The sequence below is a fragment of the Asterias rubens genome, chromosome 8 (assembly GCF_902459465.1).
Source record: "Asterias rubens chromosome 8, eAstRub1.3, whole genome shotgun sequence".
In the NCBI taxonomy this organism is placed as follows: domain Eukaryota; kingdom Metazoa; phylum Echinodermata; class Asteroidea; order Forcipulatida; family Asteriidae; genus Asterias; species Asterias rubens.
Window position 1 is genome coordinate 18,987,888 of NC_047069.1, and position 19,560 is coordinate 19,007,447.

At 42.7% G+C, this 19,560-nt stretch overlaps 1 protein-coding gene across 2 annotated transcripts in view; it reads right to left on the minus strand.

Annotated features, from left to right (window-relative positions):
- LOC117293635 (solute carrier family 13 member 5-like) overlaps positions 1-18,946 on the minus strand; it is a 30,625-nt gene extending 11,679 nt beyond the window's left edge. Inside the window, exons 1-6 of one of the 2 annotated variants that reach the window (XM_033776016.1) lie at positions 18,724-18,946; positions 7,622-7,809; positions 3,763-4,028; positions 2,964-3,090; positions 2,572-2,678; positions 1,150-1,326 (exon numbers count right to left, since the gene is read on the minus strand). In XM_033776016.1, coding sequence (XP_033631907.1) covers positions 1,150-1,326; positions 2,572-2,678; positions 2,964-3,090; positions 3,763-4,028; positions 7,622-7,809; positions 18,724-18,751 — 893 coding nt within the window. In that variant the 5' untranslated portion in view covers positions 18,752-18,946. Of the gene's footprint in view, positions 1-1,149; positions 1,327-2,571; positions 2,679-2,963; positions 3,091-3,762; positions 4,029-7,621; positions 7,810-11,860; positions 12,088-18,723 lie in introns of those variants that run through there. The other variant, XM_033776017.1, reaches the window with a different exon arrangement.
- Positions 18,947-19,560: the final 614 nt, after the last annotated feature.

The window sequence follows — 19,560 nt, forward strand, 5'->3', positions numbered from 1 at the left end:
ACCACCGAGATTGCCCGGTAGCTAGAGGCAGTGCGAATCCTACGTTTTGTGGACGTTTTAAAGTTGATTCCTTTTCGCCGGGTCCTTGTTTTCCATTGAAGGTCACCGTAAAAGATCGACAATGTTTTCTAAGACAAAAACTCTAAAAAGCTCCCGTATTGACAGCTGGGTGCGTTCGATTAGTTTCCCTGCTGGTGGTTCGACCCCGGTCTGCCCCGGTAAGTTCGAATAGCTTTGACAGCATTCTAGGGGGTCACCCAGGTCAACTCAATGTGCCGTGCTTGTGGAGTGGGTCACTTTGGGTGCACTTTGGCCCAGGTGCATGACGTCACTGCGAGGGCGGTGAGTGATCGTTCGATTAGCTCTTGTCATGGGCTCATTCCAGTGAGCACCGCGGGGTCCGCGGGGTCGACCCAGGGAAGCTAATCGAACGCACACTATGGGTGCGTTCGTTTAGCTTCCCTGGGTTTTTTTTCCCAGGATGAACGTGTGCAGATAACTACCCACGTTCGTCCTGCGAAAAAAAAAACCGCCACACACCGGCGTCGACCCAAGGAAGCTAAACGAACGCACCAAATATGCATCACTGGAATGTTGTTCTTCATGGGCAAAAATGTTCAGATTTCGTTCACTTTATGGAAACAGCTACTTGAAACAATCCGTCTTAAAGACACTCAACACCTTTTGTAGCTGTCAAAGACCAGTCTTCTTACTTGGTGTGTCTCAACATATGCACAAAACAACAAACCTGTGAATATTTGAACTCAATTAGTTGTCGAAGTTGCGAGATAATAATGGAAGAAAAAACACCCTTGTCATACGAAGTTGTGTGCTTTCAAATGCTTGATTTTGAGACCTCAAAATCAAGTTCTTGGGGCTCGAAATCAAATTCAAAAACCACGTTACTTCAGAGGGAGCCGTTTCTCGCAATGTTTAATTAACAACATCAACCACTCTCCATTGATCGTAAACAAGTAAATGTTTATGCTACTCAGTGACTACCAGTAGTGGTAAAAAATAAAAAATAAATGAAAAATCTGTTCAAATGGACTCATAATAACTTGCTGTTTCCACCTTACATGTCGATCTCACCATTTATAAAAAAAAAAAAAAATAATAATAATAATAAGAGACATTGTATGAACTTACCTCTGGACCTGACCTGCCAGTACAAGGTTGGGTGCCGTCCCTGTCAGCGTGGCGGTACCTCCAATGTTAGCCGCGTAGGGAACACAAAGGATGATACCTTTGCACATGAGATCGTACCTTGCTGACTTGTCTTCTATCAGGGAACTCTTCGTGGTTGATGTTAATCGGTTTACAGAACTGAAAGTCACAGAGGGTAAAACTACCTTTAGAAAAAGTGTGAGGATTGTGAAGAAAAAATGAAGGAATTTTCCTTTATTATATAAAGTTGGTATGTTTAGTTTTAAGGACAACTTTAAGAAGAACGTTTTAACCTAACTAGTTTCAGAATTAGCTGAACCTATCAAAAGAACCTATGGAGTATTATACAAAGTATAGTGAACGGCCTGACGTTTCGACCCTAGCAGAGGCTTTCTCGTAGGCTCTTTAGACTTTGAGTTAGACTCTTCTAGGGTCGAACCGTCAGGGCATTGACAAATTGGTTGCAATCTGATAAGAAAACCATCATTTGAATGTACATGCATAAAAAGAACGAATAGTATTCTAGTTTTCAAACCAACTGTCAGAACCAATTCCCCCCCCCCCCAAAAAAAAAAAAAAAAAAAAAAGATTTTAATTTCAAATTTTTTCACTCTCCAAAAGTTTACCGATAAGAATTGACCTGGATTCTAGATCCCCAGGAGCCTGATCCGTGTGTGGGTCAGAATGACAAGAAATGTGTCAATGTGACCCATCTAGTGATTAACAGGTAGGTTCCGTACGTGTAACAAGCAGGATATCAGTGTCGTATGCACGTATAGCGGATAGCGAGTGGCGTATGACGTCATAGTGATGGCGTATCCGTCGCACTAACCGTATCCATTCGCATGCGAAACCTCCCTATAAGATCTGAACCATTGACCCAGATTCCGGATCATTTTGACACGGACTCTGGGTCAAACTGACCCAGTTATGGTTGACCAGGCTAAAACTGACACACATAATGGTGCATCAGGCCCCATTGGACTCGGAATTCGGGTCAAATCTGACCTGGGTTTTTTCTTGAGAGGCCTTTATCGATTAAACCTGATAAGAAAATGGACAATATTTTCCGAAAATTACAAAATTACCCATTTTAATGCGATTTCAATATTTACGGTTGGCGGTATTTTGCTGCTTATTAGGAACTGGAAGCTGAAACAAAATTTGCTTTTCACGAGAATTATATGTTATTCCTCATAGTAACAATAATACCAATACCAATATCTCTTTTGTTGAGGTGTTAATTGGTTATTTTTGTTGTGACGCCAATGACTCTCGGAAAAGCGAACTTAATCGCTGTCCTATAGCCAAAAACCCACGGGAAAGAAGACCACAGAGGAAATTGTTCAAGGAAAACCCGCGCAGCACGAAAATAGGGACTTATAAAACATTGAAATGTTATACCCTTTCTCCACTTCAATCTTTTCCATTTCGAGGGCATCCGACTTCTCCTCAACACGACTTCCATTTCTCGCATGTTCCTCACCAGCCTCCCCGTCCTCATCTTCCATCTGTGAAATGACAACATATTCTGCAATAATGGACTGAGTAAGTCTCGCGCGTATCGTAAAGAAAGAAAACAACTCGAACGAGCGCAATCTTTCGAGGAAGTCAAATAGTATTTTAATATAACACCAATATAGCACAACCAATATAGCGCCACCAACCGAGTGGTGGTGCTTCGTTCTGAAGATGACACGTGAGACTGGTCGAAACGTAAACAAAACTGTAAGTAATTGGCTGTGTTTTCTAGAAAACGCATTTACAAAGCAATAGCAATTTTTTAAGATGGCTACCTGTAGGTTATCTGCCTTGACTTGGTCCAGCACAGCCTGGGCGATTGGCAACATCATGGCGGTGGTGGCGGTATTACTAATCCACATGGACAGGAAGGCTGTGATAAGCATGAAACCAAACATCATCCTAACATAGACAAGAATTACAGAGGATTAGTATGAATTGCCCGTATGAGGTTTTATTCCTCACATTTGACCTCTATAAGCATCTGGATTCGAGTATGTGTTTGGCATTTTAACCACCAAATAAAATAAAACAATACTTTATGTTCTTCATGGTTAAACATTTATTTGTTTAGTAAAATAAAACACTTAATTTTTTAGTATACTGTTAAAATTTGGTTTTACCCCCAAAGCTTTTTAAGTAGGGGCAATGCTTTTGAACTAAAGTAAAAAATAACGTGATGCAAACATTCTCAACCACAGTTCATAAGACCAAAGCTTGCAAAAACCTAGACGAAAATATTATAAAAAAATATATATATACATGTATATGAGATTTAAGGCTTATGGGGTTTGGGGCACTGCGGTAACAACGTGTGTTTTCTCTACTGGCTATATTTTACTACTGCGGAGTAGATTTCTGGAATTCAGGAGACTTCTCAGTTCTGACAAGAACTGCCCTGCTTACTAACTAATACCTGGGTGAAAGGTATTAGATCGGCCGGGACTTCTACTTTAGCTTCGATTGATCAAGGGGACTTCTCGTTGTTAACTTCTCTACCGCGGAGAGAGTTCTTAATTGGTCTCAACGTTTCGCCTAGCTTGCTAATTTGCTCTAGTCATCGTCAAAGCTTACCATCTCGGTTTCGATCCTACTAGGACAAGCACTGCAAGAGCTATCCTCCGATGTAGGTTACAATTCTCGATGGCTAGCGCCACCAATAGACCACCAAAGAAGAGAAAGTTGGTATCCTTTAAGTATTGGACGGAGACGACCTTGGCTGACATCACTCCGAACAGTGGGAAGAGAACGAGTGGAAGGAGTGCTGTTATGGCGATGGAGATCGCTTCAGTACACCAGAAGACGGCCATGATCATGATGCTGTACGCAGTGTAACCAATCTAAGAAAAAAAAATCCGTATAGGAAGTTAGGGTAAGGGGTGACAGAGTTAGGGTAAGGGTTGGCAGAGTTAGGGTAAGGGGTGACAGAGTTAGGGTGAGGGTAGCACAGTTAGGGTAAGGGGTGACAAAGTTAGGGTGAGGGTGGCAGAGTTAGGGTGAGGGGTGACAGAGTTAGGGTGAGGGTGGCGGAGTAAGGGTCAGGGTGGCAGAGTTAGGGTGAGGGGTGACAGAGTTAGGGTGAGGGGTGACAGAGTTAGGGTGAGGGGTGACAGAGTTAGGGTGAGGGGTGGCAGAGTTAGGGTAAGGGGTGACAGGGTTAGGGTGAGGGGTGACAGAGTTAGGGTGAGGGGTGGCAGAGTTAGGGTGAGGGGTGACAGAGTTAGGGCGAGGGGTGGCAGAGTTAGGGTGAGGGGTGACAGAGTTAGGGTGAGGGGTGACAGAGTTAGGGCGAGGGGTGGCAGAGTTAGGGTAAGGGGTGACAGGGTTAGGGTAAGGGTTGGCAGAGTTAGGGTAAGGGGTGACAGAGTTAGGGTGAGGGTGGCAGAGTTAGGGTAAGGGGTGGCAGAGTTAGGGTAAGGGGTGGCAGGGTTAGGGTAAGGGTTGGCAGAGTTAGGGTAAGGGGTGACAGAGTTAGGGTGAGGGTGGCAGAGTTAGGGTAAGGGGTGGCAGAGTTAGGGTAAGGGGTGACAGAGTTAGGGTAAGGGTGGCAGAGTTAGGGTAAGGGGTGACAGAGTTAGGGTAAGGGGTGACAGAGTTAGGGTGAGGGTGGCGGAGTTAGGGTCAGGGTGGCAGAGTTAGGGTGAGGGGTGACAGAGTTAGGGTGAGGGGTGACAGAGTTAGGGTGAGGGGTGACAGAGTTAGGGTGAGGGGTGGCAGAGTTAGGGTAAGGGGTGACAGGGTTAGGGTGAGGGGTGACAGAGTTAGGGTGAGGGGTGGCAGAGTTAGGGTGAGGGGTGACAGAGTTAGGGCGAGGGGTGGCAGAGTTAGGGTGAGGGGTGACAGAGTTAGGGTGAGGGGTGACAGAGTTAGGGCGAGGGGTGGCAGAGTTAGGGTAAGGGGTGACAGGGTTAGGGTAAGGGTTGGCAGAGTTAGGGTAAGGGGTGACAGAGTTAGGGTGAGGGTGGCAGAGTTAGGGTAAGGGGTGGCAGAGTTAGGGTAAGGGGTGGCAGGGTTAGGGTAAGGGTTGGCAGAGTTAGGGTAAGGGGTGACAGAGTTAGGGTGAGGGTGGCAGAGTTAGGGTAAGGGGTGGCAGAGTTAGGGTAAGGGGTGACAGAGTTAGGGTGAGGGTGGCAGAGTTAGGGTAAGGGGTGACAGAGTTAGGGTGAGGGGTGACAGAGTTAGGGTAAGGGTTGGCAGAGTTAGGGTAAGGGGTGACAGAGTTAGGGTGAGGGAGGCAGAGTTAGGGTAAGGGGTGGCAGAGTTAGGGTAAGGGGTGACAGAGTTAGGGTAAGGGTGGCAGAGTTAGGGTAAGGGGTGACAGAGTTAGGGTAAGGGGTGACAGAGTTAGGGTGAGGGGTGACAGAGTTAGGGTGAGGGGTGGCAGAGTTAGGGCGAGGGGTGGCAGAGTTAGGGTGAGGGGTGACAGAGTTAGGGTGAGGGGTGACAGAGTTAGGGCGAGGGGTGGCAGAGTTAGGGTAAGGGGTGACAGGGTTAGGGTAAGGGTTGGCAGAGTTAGGGTGAGGGGTGACAGAGTTAGGGTGAGGGTGGCAGAGTTAGGGTAAGGGGTGGCAGAGTTAGGGTAAGGGGTGACAGAGTTAGGGTGAGGGGTGACAGAGTTAGGGTGAGGGGTGACAGAGTTAGGGCGAGGGGTGGCAGAGTTAGGGTAAGGGGTGACAGGCTTAGGGTAAGGGTTGGCAGAGTTAGGGTGAGGGTGGCAGAGTTAGGGTAAGGGGTGACAGAGTTAGGGTGAGGGGTGACAGAGTTAGGGTGAGGGTGGCAGAGTTAGGGTAAGGGGTGGCAGAGTTAGGGTAAGGGGTGACAGAGTTAGGGTGAGGGTGGCAGAGTTAGGGTAAGGGGTGACAGAGTTAGGGTGAGGGGTGACAGAGTTAGGGTAAGGGTTGGCAACGTTAGGGTAAGGGATGACAGAGTTAGGGTGAGGGTGGCAGAGTTAGGGTAAGGGGTGACAGAGTTAGGGTGAGGGTGGCAGAGCTAGGGTAAGGGGTGGCAGAGTTAGGGTAAGGGGTGGCAGAGTTAGGGTAAGGGGTGACAGAGTTAGGGTGAGGGTGGCAGAGTTAGGGTAAGGGGTGACAGAGTTAGGGTAAGGGGTGACAGAGTTAGGGTGAGGGGTGACAGAGTTAGGGTAAGGGGTGGCAGAGTTAGGGTGAGGGGTGACAGAGTTAGGGTGAGGGGTGGCAGAGTTAGGGTAAGGGGTGACAGGGTTAGGGTTAGGGTGACAGAGGAAGGGTAAGGGTGACAGAGTTAGGGTAAGGGGTGACAGAGTTGGGGTAAGGGTGACAGAGTTGGGGTAAGGGTGAAAGAGTTAGGGTAAGGAGTGACAGAGTTAGGGAAAGGGGTGACAGAGTTAGGGTAAGGGTGACAGGGTTAGGGTAAGGGGTGACAGGGTTAAGGTAAGGGGTGACAGGGTTAGGGTAAGGGTGACAGAGGAAGGGTAAGGGTGACAGAGAAAGGGTAAGGGTGACAGAGTTAGGGTAAGGGTGACAGAGAAAGGGTAAGGGTGACAGAGTTAGGGTAAGGGTGACAGAGAAAGAGTAGGGGTGACAGAGTTAGGGTAAGGGGTGACAGAGTTAGGGTAAGGGGTGACAGTGTTAGGGAAGGGGTGACAGACTTGGGGTAAGGGGTGACAGAGTTAGGGTAAGGGGTGACAGAGTTACCGAGGGACTGTGAGAAACAAAATGAGGGAAATATTTACGGATATCGAAGGCTGAAGGTGTCCCCTCTTCTGGTAACCAACTTGCCCGATATTTGTTTCTTCTGTGCAGCGTGCCTTAAACACGGCTGTAGATTGTGGGTGTGGCACTAGGGGCTGGTAAGAGTGCTGTGCATAATATTGAATTTTCTTTTGGAGCAAGCCATGTTTTACAATATTTTAAATTATGCCTGTGAAATCGCTGGATGTGATGTGTTAAGGGTCATGTCACACGCGCCAATTACAGGCAACCAGTTCAAGGCAATCTCAAAAAAGAAAAGCCATTCACATTTCAATGTTCATCTTTTCTTCTAGTGGATCGTAAGACATTGTTAAAAAAAATGACTCATGTGCTACCAAAGTGGTCCACTAGCAAGCACTGCAGGTTGGGTGCCTCCAACTAGCCTGTAAAAGTTGTCTCGTGTGTCACAGCCTTAACGGCACAAGTAATTGTCAAAGAACAGTCTTCTCCATAGTGTATCCCAACACTATGCATAAAAACAAACCTGTTAAAATGTTGACTTAATTGGTCATCGAAGTTGCAAGAGAATAATGAAAGAAAAAACACAATTGTTGCTTTACTTTGTGTGCTTTCAGAGGGAGCCGTTTCTCACAATGTTGTATACTATCAACAGCTCTCCATTGCTTTTTAGCGCAAATAATTGTGTATGCTAGCAGTTATTTTTAGTAATTACCAATAGTGTCCATGCCTTTAAAAGTACTCACCGGGTTGCTAATGATGATTGGAATCGGACACAGGATCAATGGTGTCAAGACCACGATGAAATAACGTCGGTTTCTCAGGGCCAAGGCTAGGCGGCTCTCGGTATGAGGCGGTCGATCATCGGTGGGACGAGACCCTCCGTTTATCCCCCAGTGGGGTGGAGGTGGAGCTTCGCTTATGTCTGCCATTTCTGTTGGGTTTTTGAAAGGTTGTTATCAGAAAACTGCAACAAGCCGTCGCTTTTCGATGATTCAATTCAATTCAACTACACATTGATTGCCATACTTCCATGACAAACATCGAAAAGGACGTGCGACTTTGAGCACAACAAACTATAAGTAGCTAGTAGTAAACAGGACAACCATGCAGAGTATGGGGCTGTTTTGATAAGCAGAAGCTTGTTAAAAAAAAACAGCCAGAAAATAATCAACACAAATAGAGCTGTGTATTAAACCTGCTCGTGATGTGACCTCAATTAAATGCAGTTTTAAGATTATGTTCATTCAACCATTTTATAGGGTTGATAAAATCATAGGATGGGGGCATTTGGAATTATTATCTGGATTACTCAGAAAACAATAGCTTTTGATATTGTGGCATGACAGCTCTAGTAGTTTGAGTTCAGTGAACACGTAAAACCTATTTAATGGGTGCGTTCGTTTAAAGCTTCCCTGTGTCTACCCCGCGGTGCTCACTCACTCACCGCTCTTGTAGTGACGTCGTTTACCTGGGGCCAGCCCCCAAGTGACCCACTCCACAAGCAGGGCACTGGGGCTGACCTGGGTGAGCCTCTGGAGTGACGTCAAAAGCTATTCGAACGCACCGGGGCAGACCGGGGATGACCCTGGGAAGCTAAACGAACGCACCCACTGTCACCAAGACGTCACTTAGTGACTTAGTTGTATGTTGCTCCACAGGGGGAGTCAGGACATCATTTGAAACAGCCTATTTTTTGGATGTTGTTGCAAAGATTTTTCGAAGCAGGCTGTTCCATTATTAAGAACACTTTTGATTGGTTATATAAAAAATGTGTCACGTTGCACGTCCAATCAGGACTTGGGTTTTATGACATTAAAATAAAATCCCTCTTTTGTGTCGATTGAACGCTTGAACGATCTCAACGACCTACTACAACAAAGCAAAAGGGTTACACACACGTCATAGAAAAGAAAAAAGTTCAAATATCATAGAGTATAAATATTGACTAGTCTGTAAAACTTGAATATGCCTATTCATAAACTTTGGGCGACATTAAAGACATGTCGACACCAAACATCGTATGATCACTAATACAAACGTTGCTTCAACGTCTGTAACGCAGAACTGCATTATAATTTATTTATGAGCAGTCATCACCAGCGAAGTTTGGTTTTTTTGGCTGGATTTGCGCGGTTTTGTATCTTTCACTAAAACCAATTAAAGACAGTGGACACTATTGGTAACTGTCAAAGACCAGTCTTCTCACTTGGTGTATCTCAACATATGCATCAAATAACATACCTGTGAAAATTTTAGCTCAATCGGTCGTAGAAGTTGCGGAATAAAGAAAAAAGAAAAAAACACCCTTGTCAGACGAAGTTGAGTGTTTTCATATGCTTGATTTCGATACCTCAGATTCTAAACTTGAGGTCTCGAAATCAAATTCGTGGAAAATTACTTCTTTTTCGAAAACTACGTCACTTCAGAGGGAGCTGTTTCTCACAATGTTTTATACCATCAACCTCTCCCCATTACTCGTTACCAAGTGAGGTTTTATGCTAATAATTATTTTGAGTAATTACCAATAGTGTCCACTGCCTTTAAAGGCTTACAGGTCAGAGTTTAAGACTTTGACCAATATGTTGTTTAATTGAATGCAACAAAGGTTGTGAGTGTGTAAAATATTAGATCATTTGGTAAAAACAAACATATCAATTTTAACAGCAAAGATGCCTATGCTTTTTATAACCGTTCGATTGTCTTAATCCTTTAAATGGAGATGGATACAATAAAACGAACATTTGAGAGTTTTTAAAAGGTGATCGCGGTTTTAAAATGTTTTTTTTTGTAGATGATACATTTACATTTTTTTGGGTAGGATTGTGAGTATTTAAAATATTAGATCATTGGTAACAAACATATAATTGTTAACGGCAAAGATGTAATAGATGTTAAATTTGCATCGGGGATAAAGAATATTAATTTTGGTTTTTACCCATACACCAATGTGTGTTCGCACTGTATACTCAGTACTTTCCCAAGTACAACGGCAAAGATGCCTATGGCTTTTATAACCGTTCGGTTGTCTTAATCCTTTAAATGGAGTAATAAAACGAACATTTTGAGAGTTTTATCTCAAAAGGTGATCGCGGTTTTAAAATGTTGTTTTATTTAATTTTTTTGCAGGTGATACATTAAATTTTATTTTGTAGGATTTAAAAAATCAAACGGTTCCTGCAACCAAAGGTAAACATATTATTGACTTTGCCTCCTGTTCAGACTAGCCTGGCTTTTACGACCTATGCAAAGTTGCAAACAAAATATTGAAAGAAAAACAACCTTGATGCACTTTGTGTACTTTCAGATGCCTGAAGTGGGCTGCGTGCCCGAAGTCTTTCTCAGAGTCAAATATTTCAGTGAGAAATTACCTTATTCTCAAAAACTACATTACTTCAGAGAGAGTCGTTTTTCACAATGTTTTGTACTATCAACAGCTCCATTGCTCATCACGAAGTAAGTTTTAAGTTATATAGATTTTGAAGAATGAAAAAAAAATAGAATGAACAAAACCACCTCAGCTATTTTATTTTTTTGTATTGCACGATTAACGCCGTTACGGTGAGTAGAAGGCCCCTGCGAATTAGCCTCCATTCGTCACAAGTGGACCTAGTTTCCACACTCGACTGAGTCATTGAGCCGATGCTGTTAACACAATCTTCAGTCAACTTGTGGAACTTTTAACATGCCACAACAACACCCAGGCCTGGTACTTCACGGAGGCAACGAAAGCATTTTCCGCTATGTGCCCTTGTCAATGCCTTCGTGCCCTTGAAATGCTCCAAGAGAAATTTTAAAAATTCCCCGTTATAGGGTGCCACTTTACCGAGGAGCGCCTTGGTATACCCTAATTTGCCCTTTCACGAAACGAAGCAAGCAGTCCTGAACACCCTACCCTGATTCAATACTATTGTAGTAACGGTTTTAAAAGCTGTAGCCTTGACATGGGTAACCTACAAAATTTTTCATTGCATAGCTAGCGGTTACAAATTCGTATGAGAACCAAGGTTGATTACGGGGACAATGGGGCCCCCGTCTGGGTGCAGGTTCGCCATCAGTTGGAAAGTACCGAAACCATTGGGGATATTACCGAGATGTTCAAGTTCAAACAAAAGAGGGCTTAATAGGTCCCCGGTGGCAATTTTCTTTTCTCTGCAGTATAGAATTGTTTTCCTCAAAACTGTCCTTGTATTTTTTATAAAGATTCCCTTTTTGAATCGGTTTGAAAAAAAAGAAATCCACGTTGAAAAAAATAGTGCCACTTTTGGAATTGCTTCTCGTTTCGGGTGTAAACACACACATGCTTGTAATTCCTGCAACCGTGTACCTCCTATTGTCCCTCTTTTGTTTAAACTCATCATTTTTTGCAACAGCTCTCATTGTTTTTTTACACGTTTTCCAACTGTGGACCTTTCCCGAACCATGGACCCTATTGTCCTCTTTTGTAATAAGTCCCCGTGATTTGAAGGTGTATACACCTACTCAACAGCACGTTCATTTATAGCTACATTTTTGGTGTGGCTTTGGTTTTAACTTAATACAAATTGGTAGACCCAGTTTTTTAACCCCACTCGTAATCATGGATGATTTCTTTTTCTCCAATCAGTAAAAATTACGAGCAAATCCTACGTGCCTTTATATACGGCTCTCGCTGCACAAACATTACTATGTCCTCCATGTTTACTGTCAACACAGCCCAACAGTTTACTCTAGATTAAAACATCTCTATTCCACGTATACGTATTACTGATGTGTTTGTATAGTGTGAAGCCCAAACGAAAGATATCAGCAAAATGGTGCTGTACACTGTACACTGTACACTGATAACCTATAGGAACAGTGTAATTAGATGGCCACTTGACGTTTCCTTTTTTTACTAGTTTGACCTCGATGTTTCACTATGCTCCTATTGATTGCCAAACTAGATTGATTTTATACTACGTCACTATAAAACTCCAATGGCTAAATTAAGTTACGCTAACTACCTGCAGTAGCCGTTGACTCCTATAGGTAAACTCCGTTGTTCTAGCTGTACTTCAGGCTGCAGCAGACGGCGATTTGAACTCAACGCGAAATGAAAACTTCAGACTGTCGTTAATCGACGTGATGAGACTCCAATCAAAAGATTTGTGCGATTATTTCCCTCCAAATCACGGATCAGACAACCCGTTTGAATGTGTTAATACTGTACTGCTCTATGTACGAGTATCAAGACAAGTCAAGTTAAGTTTCATTCAGTCGCCATGGTACAACGCTGCGGGCAGCATCGGCTACGCGGTAGACTTGTTGACAAGTCGTTAATGGTCTGTCGCAGTCAGATAGTCGAGTCATGGTGGTTGCGTAATGATTCAGGTATCCACGATCAAATACTTCTCTCGCGAGATCATAGTCTCCCGAAAATATCGCCAGTGTCGAGGAAATTCGCGGAGAGAAACGGAACGATATCATCGGGACAGACATTTTAACGACTTGTCCACAAGTCTAGCGGTGGTGTGTGTCCTTTCGGTGGTACCGCTACCATTCCCTTGCAGTGAACTTCCAGTGTTTTGGGGCGTCTCTCGCATACCAGTTGGCTTGAATTGAGTGTAGCAAAATACTAATGCCGACACAGGCCTACTATAGTAGTTGACCCCAGTGTATTTGCTGTGTTTAAAGGCATGAACACTCTTGGTATTTACTCAAAATAATTGTTAGCAAAACGTACTTGGTAACAATCAATAGAGAGCTGTTGATTAAGTGTAAATCATTGTGAAAAAGACTCCCTCTTAAAGGCAATGGACACCATTGGTAATTACTTAAAATGATAATTAGCATATTTATATACCTTACTTGTTAACGAGTAATGGGGAGAGGTTGATAGTATGAAACATTGTAAGAAACGGCTCCATCTCATTAAGTAACGTAGTTTTCGAGAAAGCAGTAATTTTCGACGAATTTGATTTCGAGACCTCAGAATTAGATTTTGAGGTCTCGAAGTGTCTTATAAGCACAGGTGCAAGCTCGCGTGTCACGCCCATGTTTCAACACTTTTTACTGGTCATAAACAAAGGTTTATACACACCCACGTGACGCGCTCTCCACCAATAGGAATAGCAAAACTGTCTGAGGTATTTATGAATGTGAAACAAAAGAAACAAACTGACTATTATAATATAGTTTAATTCGTTGAATGACTGTTTGCCTACCAATGATGAACATAATTGGAATGACAATTTTCAATTTAGCCTACTTGTACTTTTTCCATTAGTAATCAGTATGCGCACCATTAGTACAGCGACCGTTTGCTCTATAAAACACCATGCAGGTAAAACATTACACGTGTTTTACAACACATTTTACGTGTACTTGAAGGAATTGTAAAACAACGCATAGATCGTTGTCCTTCGTTTGGCGAAACTTTATTTGTCATGTTTATTGTTCCGACACTCCAAAATTAATTATTGGGGTCATTTAATTGTCCACTTGGGACGCTTAGCACCCACCCGTTGGTCCAAACGAGGCAATATCATGTTGTGGGGAAAAGGGTCGTTATATCATTAAGACGGTGGTTAACGTGTAAGTTCAACACTACACTTGTTTTCCCAAGTTATAAGCACAATGCTATACACAAAGGCCTAAGCAAACACGGATCTGATGGTCAGCATCCGATTTCACGAAACTTTACGCAACTGCGTAAGCCCACTTGCGCAACGTATGGCGACACCTAAACGTTGCGCAAGTGAACTTAACGCAGTTGCGTAAAGTTTCGTGAAATCGGCCGCTGAACATCTCACATAGACGCACCTGTTCTACCTTCCCCCCACTCCCCCCCCCCTCCCTAATTAAGAACTTTACACAGTACATATTAACGCCTCATCACTTTTTATAAGCCTTGGATTCCATGATAATGTCTCTCCATGTTATAGGGAATAATTATATAATAATTAACCTATAGCTTTTTGAACGTGTTGAGTGCGTTCCGGTTTCACCATTTTCTGTGCTTGTCCTCAAATATCATTCATATGAATTTTTTTTTTTTTTTTTGTCATAATGATCTCATCTCTGGGTCTGTTTACGCAGGGCTATACATGTATGACTTTTCCCTTTACACACATAGGACACTTCATGCAAACGACAAAAAGCAATAATAATAATAAATAATAATAATGAGAACTTATAAAGCGCACAAATCCATCAAAGTGCTCATGGCGCTAAATACAAAGAATAATATTTACATGTACAATAACCAAAATTGAAACGTAAGCCTAAGCTAAGAAGAAATCCAGAACATGTTGAAGAGAAATACAATACAAATGAAATATCAAAGAAAACATCGAAGGGTAGAAATCAAACCATTTTCTCAAATACTTGGTTGAAAAGATGTGTCTTAAGGTTTTTCTTAAATTGTGTTAAAGAAACAGATGATTTTACTAGTGCTGGCAATTTGTTCCATAGGCGTGGGGCAGCATGTGAGAAAGATCGGTCTCCCCATGAATGATTGGATATGGGCTCAATAAGGAGACTAGAATTGTAAGACCGGAGTTTGCGAGGAGGATTGTATGGTTTGAGTAGATCATCAATATATGCAGGGGCATTGTTGGTGAGTGATTTATACACAAAAAGCAGAAGTTTATACTTAACTCTACTGCTTACGGGTAACCAGTGTAATTCTTTCAAAATCGGAGTTATATGACAGGAATTTTTATTTAAGGTGATAACACGAGCAGCATAGTTCTGAATACGCTGAAGTCGTTCAATTTGAGTATTAGGAAGACCATATAGAAGTGAGTTACACATGTCAAGTCTGGAAACGACGACGGAGTGGACTATTTGCTCAGTTGCTTTTTGTGTTAAATATTTCCTCACTTTGCCTATATTACGAATGTGAAATGTTGTAGAACGTGCAATACTAGAAATATGTGAATTAAGTGTCATGGAAGAGTCGAAGATCACACCAAGATTACGAGCTTTGGTAACAGCGGTAACTTCGGATTCACCTATATTAATATGGGGAATAGTAACTTTAGAGAGTTGTTGGCGTGAACCAAGTATCATAAATTCAGTCTTGTTATCATTAAGTTTAAGGAAATTGTCTTGCATCCAAACACGAATTTCACCAACACACGTTTCAATACGACTGATGCTCTCATCAGCAAAATGTTTGGATGGTTTAAAAGAGAAATACAACTGAGTGTCATCAGCATATACATGATAGTTCAGTTTGTGTTTCAGGATGATGCTATGAACTGGGTAGGTGTACACCGTGAACCACAGCGGTCCAAGAACCGACCCCTGAGGGACTGAAAAATCATGAACAACTGGGTCCGATGTGGAATTGCCAATGCGTACATGTTGTGGTCTGTTTTGCAAATAGGATTGGCACCATTTAAGGGCATTGCCCTGTAAACCAATAATATCACGTAGTCTCTTGAGCAAAATAGTGTGATCCAGGGTGTCAAAAGCCGCACTTAAATAAAGTGCTATGCTTGGACCTGTATGCTGATTGAAATTTATCAGCAAGGCCAGAGTCAGAGATAACAGTATTCAATCTGGAGGCGACTATGCGCTCAATGGTCTTGCCAACAAACTTCAAATTAGCCACCGGTCTGTAGTTAGAAAAAGTCTCAATATCTAAACCTGGCTTCTTGATTAGGGGACGAATGTAAGCAGTCTTAAGACTGTCTGAAAAATTACCTTGCTCAAAGGACTTGTTCACAATAGTAGTAATAAGAGGTGCTAGAACATTAATACACCTTTTAAGAAGATGTGTAGGTATGGGGTCCAGTTCACATGATTTAGAAGGAGAACTGCTTATTAATTTTATAATCTCAGACACAGTAGCAGATTCAAACTGGGAAATTTTTGTTACATGAGCACACACAGGTAAATGGTTAGTCTGCGATATAGTAGAACTAGTTGCTACAGGGACAATACAACGAATATTAACAATTTTGTTGATGAAATAGTTAGAAAAACTATCTGCCAGAACCGCATCTGATACACTACTGGGTAATACAGGCTTTTCCTTTGTTTGATTTAGTAACCCATCAACAACTTTAAATAGTTTCTTTTATATAACACCCAAGCAGATCCTTGCCATTTGATTGGAGGATTGTCCGTCACGTGATAGCAAATAAAAGTACCCTTGCACGCTGAATCACTCACCGTGCTTTTTCGTTCCATCCGAAAAGTACCATTGCACGCTGGCACGCTGCCAGCGTGCAATGGTACTTTTCGGATGGAACGAAAAAGCTGAGTAAAAACATCATCTACAGTTGAAATTGTTTGTTTTGGAAGTTGTTTCTTTCAATCAAAATGACAAAGTTCTACTTGGATGTTATATAAAACAAATAATGAATGTTTTTCATTCGTGCAATGGTGCGAATATGTTCATTCGTTGAAAGCTGGAATGTTCCATTCAACTCGGCTCCGCCTCGTTGAATAGAACATTCCATCTTTCAACTCATGAACATATTCGCACCATTGCACTCATAAACATTCATTATGTGTATACTGATCTCCTGAACAATCTGTAATTTGAGAGGAGCACTATTTCAATCTTAGCTACATTGATTAATTCATTAACCCTTTGTCTTTGATTACAATACAACTGTCTATCAATCTCAAGTCTTGAGTGCCTCCATTTTCTCTCATGAACTCTGCGCAGCTTTCTAGCAGAGTCTGTATAGCATCATTAAACCAAGGACTATGAGGTCTCAAACGAACAGATCTAGTGCGAGCTGGTGCATGCTTGTTCAAAAGACTACTAAGGATAACCTCATATTTGCACACAAGAGTCGAGATCGGTAGAAGTCATATCAAAGTCGGAGAATAACACAACCAGATCATTGCGGAAAACATCAACATCAATAAACTTAATGTTACCATAGAGTAAGGCTCTATGATGTTACGTGTTGTAGTTGTGGTTTCTGAAGTGATAATTGAGACATAACAGCAAGGTGATCAGATAACCCAGGATGAAGATAAATCAAGCTTCCATATCTGTGTTTTGATTGGTCCGAGATTATGTTTGCCAGCTGAACCCACATCACCTCGGACCAATCAAAGCACTATGTAAAGCTTACGTCACTGCACGTTTAACCAATGACATCATTAATTTAAAAGAAATCATTGGTTCTGTGTGGGTGCGTTCGTTTAGCTTCTCCGGTCTTCCCCCGGTGCGTTCGAATAGCTTTGACGTCATTCCAGGGGCTCACCCGGGTCACTGCCCTGCTTGTGGAGTGGGTCACTTGGGGGCTGGCCCCAGTTTCTTGACGTCACTACAAACGGTGAGTGAGCGTTCGTTTAGCTCTTGTCAGGGGCTCACACGAGTGAGCACCGTGGGGTAGACACAGGGAAGCTAAACGAACGCACCCTGTATAACAAGTAGGGGACCAATCTAACACAGACATGTAATTTACAGTAGTTAACTACATTGTAGTCGTGTGTGTCATCCGCGTTGTTGTCACCGGTAGAGGGCGCAAAATCTACTGGAGGGATTTGGCAGACGGCTGCTTGATCCAGATAATGTTCTCTGGCAAATCCGGGTGCAATGTCAAAAACATGACAAAACGAACGTCTCCAATCAATATTAAAACGAACATAGTCATCTAGCAACTTGTCACAATGATTATGTCAATCCGTGTTTTCCTTGAGTTCACTGATGTCGAACTGTAGAGAAGTATGCGGTTCGTGTAGTAAAACAAGTTCATCAACTCCAATACGTTCATCGAGCGGCTAAACGACTGTCCGCATTGTTATAGTTCTGTATGGGCGTACGATCGTAGAGCAAGTGACTAATGACAGTTACAACATGTACATTATTGTGTTTTTGTTCCAGTGAAGGTCGGCCGTCCTTCGCCAGCAGCAAACGACAATGGCATAACAGTAAGCCACTTCGGAATGTCAGTGGCGCATGTCTGTTACTGCTGACAACGGACTTTGCTGGTATTGTCAAAAGGTTACCTGTGATAGACAAAGACGGTTGTCAGCAGTAACAGACATGCGCAGCTGGAACTCCGAAGTGGCTTATTACAGTTATAGTGTATAGTGGGGCTTCGAGTTGCAGTACTTACTAAGCTTTCCCGCACACTGAATCTTGTTGGTCACTCTAAAGGCAGTGGCCACTATTGGTAATTACTCAAAAATAATAATTATTAGCATAAAACCTAACTTGGTAACGAGTAATGGGGAGAGGTTGGTAGTATATTAAAACATTGTGAAAAACGGCTCCCTCTGAAGTGATGTAGTTTTCGAGAACTCAGATTTAGAATTGGGGGTCTCGAAACCAAGCATCTGAAAGCACACAACTCCGTGTAACAAGGGTGTTTTTTTCTTTCATTATTATCTAGCAACTTTCTACGACCGATTGAGCTCAAATTTTCACAGTTTTGTTATTTTATGCATATGATGAGATACACCAAGTGAGAAGACTGGTCTTCGAATTTGTGTGTTTTCAGATAAGAATAAAATTATTGTTTTAGTGCAAAATCTATGCTACTTCAGAGGAAGCCGTTTCTCGCAATGTTTTATACTTTCAAGAGCTCTCCAATGCTCATTACCAAGTCAGTTTTTATAAGTTAAGATTTGTTTTGAGTAATTACCAAACGTGCGCCTTCCCTTGAATTATGGATATGTGCGCCCTAAACAAAAAAAACATATAAATTGATATTTATACATAGTTTTTAACGATACCTGTAAGTGGTGTCTATCCGCTGTTGGATATCAATAATAAATAAATAAATAATAAAACAAAGTGTGTATTATTATTATTCAGAATCATTAGTATTTATCACTATTATTAACGTACCTTTTCTTCAGCAGGAAAGAAGCTAAACATGCTCTGATAACAATATATAAAGTTACGTACCTTTTATTGGAGAGTAATTAGCATCCATCTTTTGATGACGGTCTTTTGGATAACAGTTGATTTCAACTCCCAAGATCTAAAAAGTCTGGTTCCAAACTTTAGTGAAGAGAATGACCAGCTCTTGTTAAGCTTTTGCAGGTCATTCGGGGTTTATACTTGCCGCCCGGTTGTGGAAAGGTGGACAAGTTCTGGTCCGATTTGGCAAAACGGTTAGGAAGTTATTTGCCCTACAGCTAAAGTGCAAAATGGCTTTTTGTATATAACGATACCCGTTCTTCATTCACTTGCCTCAAAGTACGAGAAATAACTATTGTATAGGTTGTGCATTTCAATGGTCCGTGCATAAAAGCAAGGACTTACGGTTTGTGTTGCACTGCACATGTGTTGGGGCATGGTGCGTGATAACTACTGCGGTAGCACGGTTGAATGTGTTCCACTGCTCGGCACCTACTTTACTCTAAACTGGGTGCGTTCGTTTAGCTTCCCTGGGTCTACCCCGCGGTGCTCGCTCGGGTGAGCCCCTGACAAGAGCTAAACGAACGACCACTCACCGCTCTCGTAGTGACGTCGTTTACCTGGGGCCAGCCCCCAAGTGACCCACTCCACAAGCATGGCACTGGGGACTGACCTGGATGAGCCCCTGGAATGACGTCAAAAGCTATTCGAACGCACCGGGGCAGACCGGGGGTGACCCAGGGAAGCTAAACGAACGCGCCCATTACCTTACCCCGTTCCGCTTCGCGGCTCACCAGTTGGAGCATGCCAGGCAATGGGTGCGTTCGTTTAGCTTCCCTGGGTCGACCCCGGTACGTTCGAATAGCTTTGACGGGGCTCACC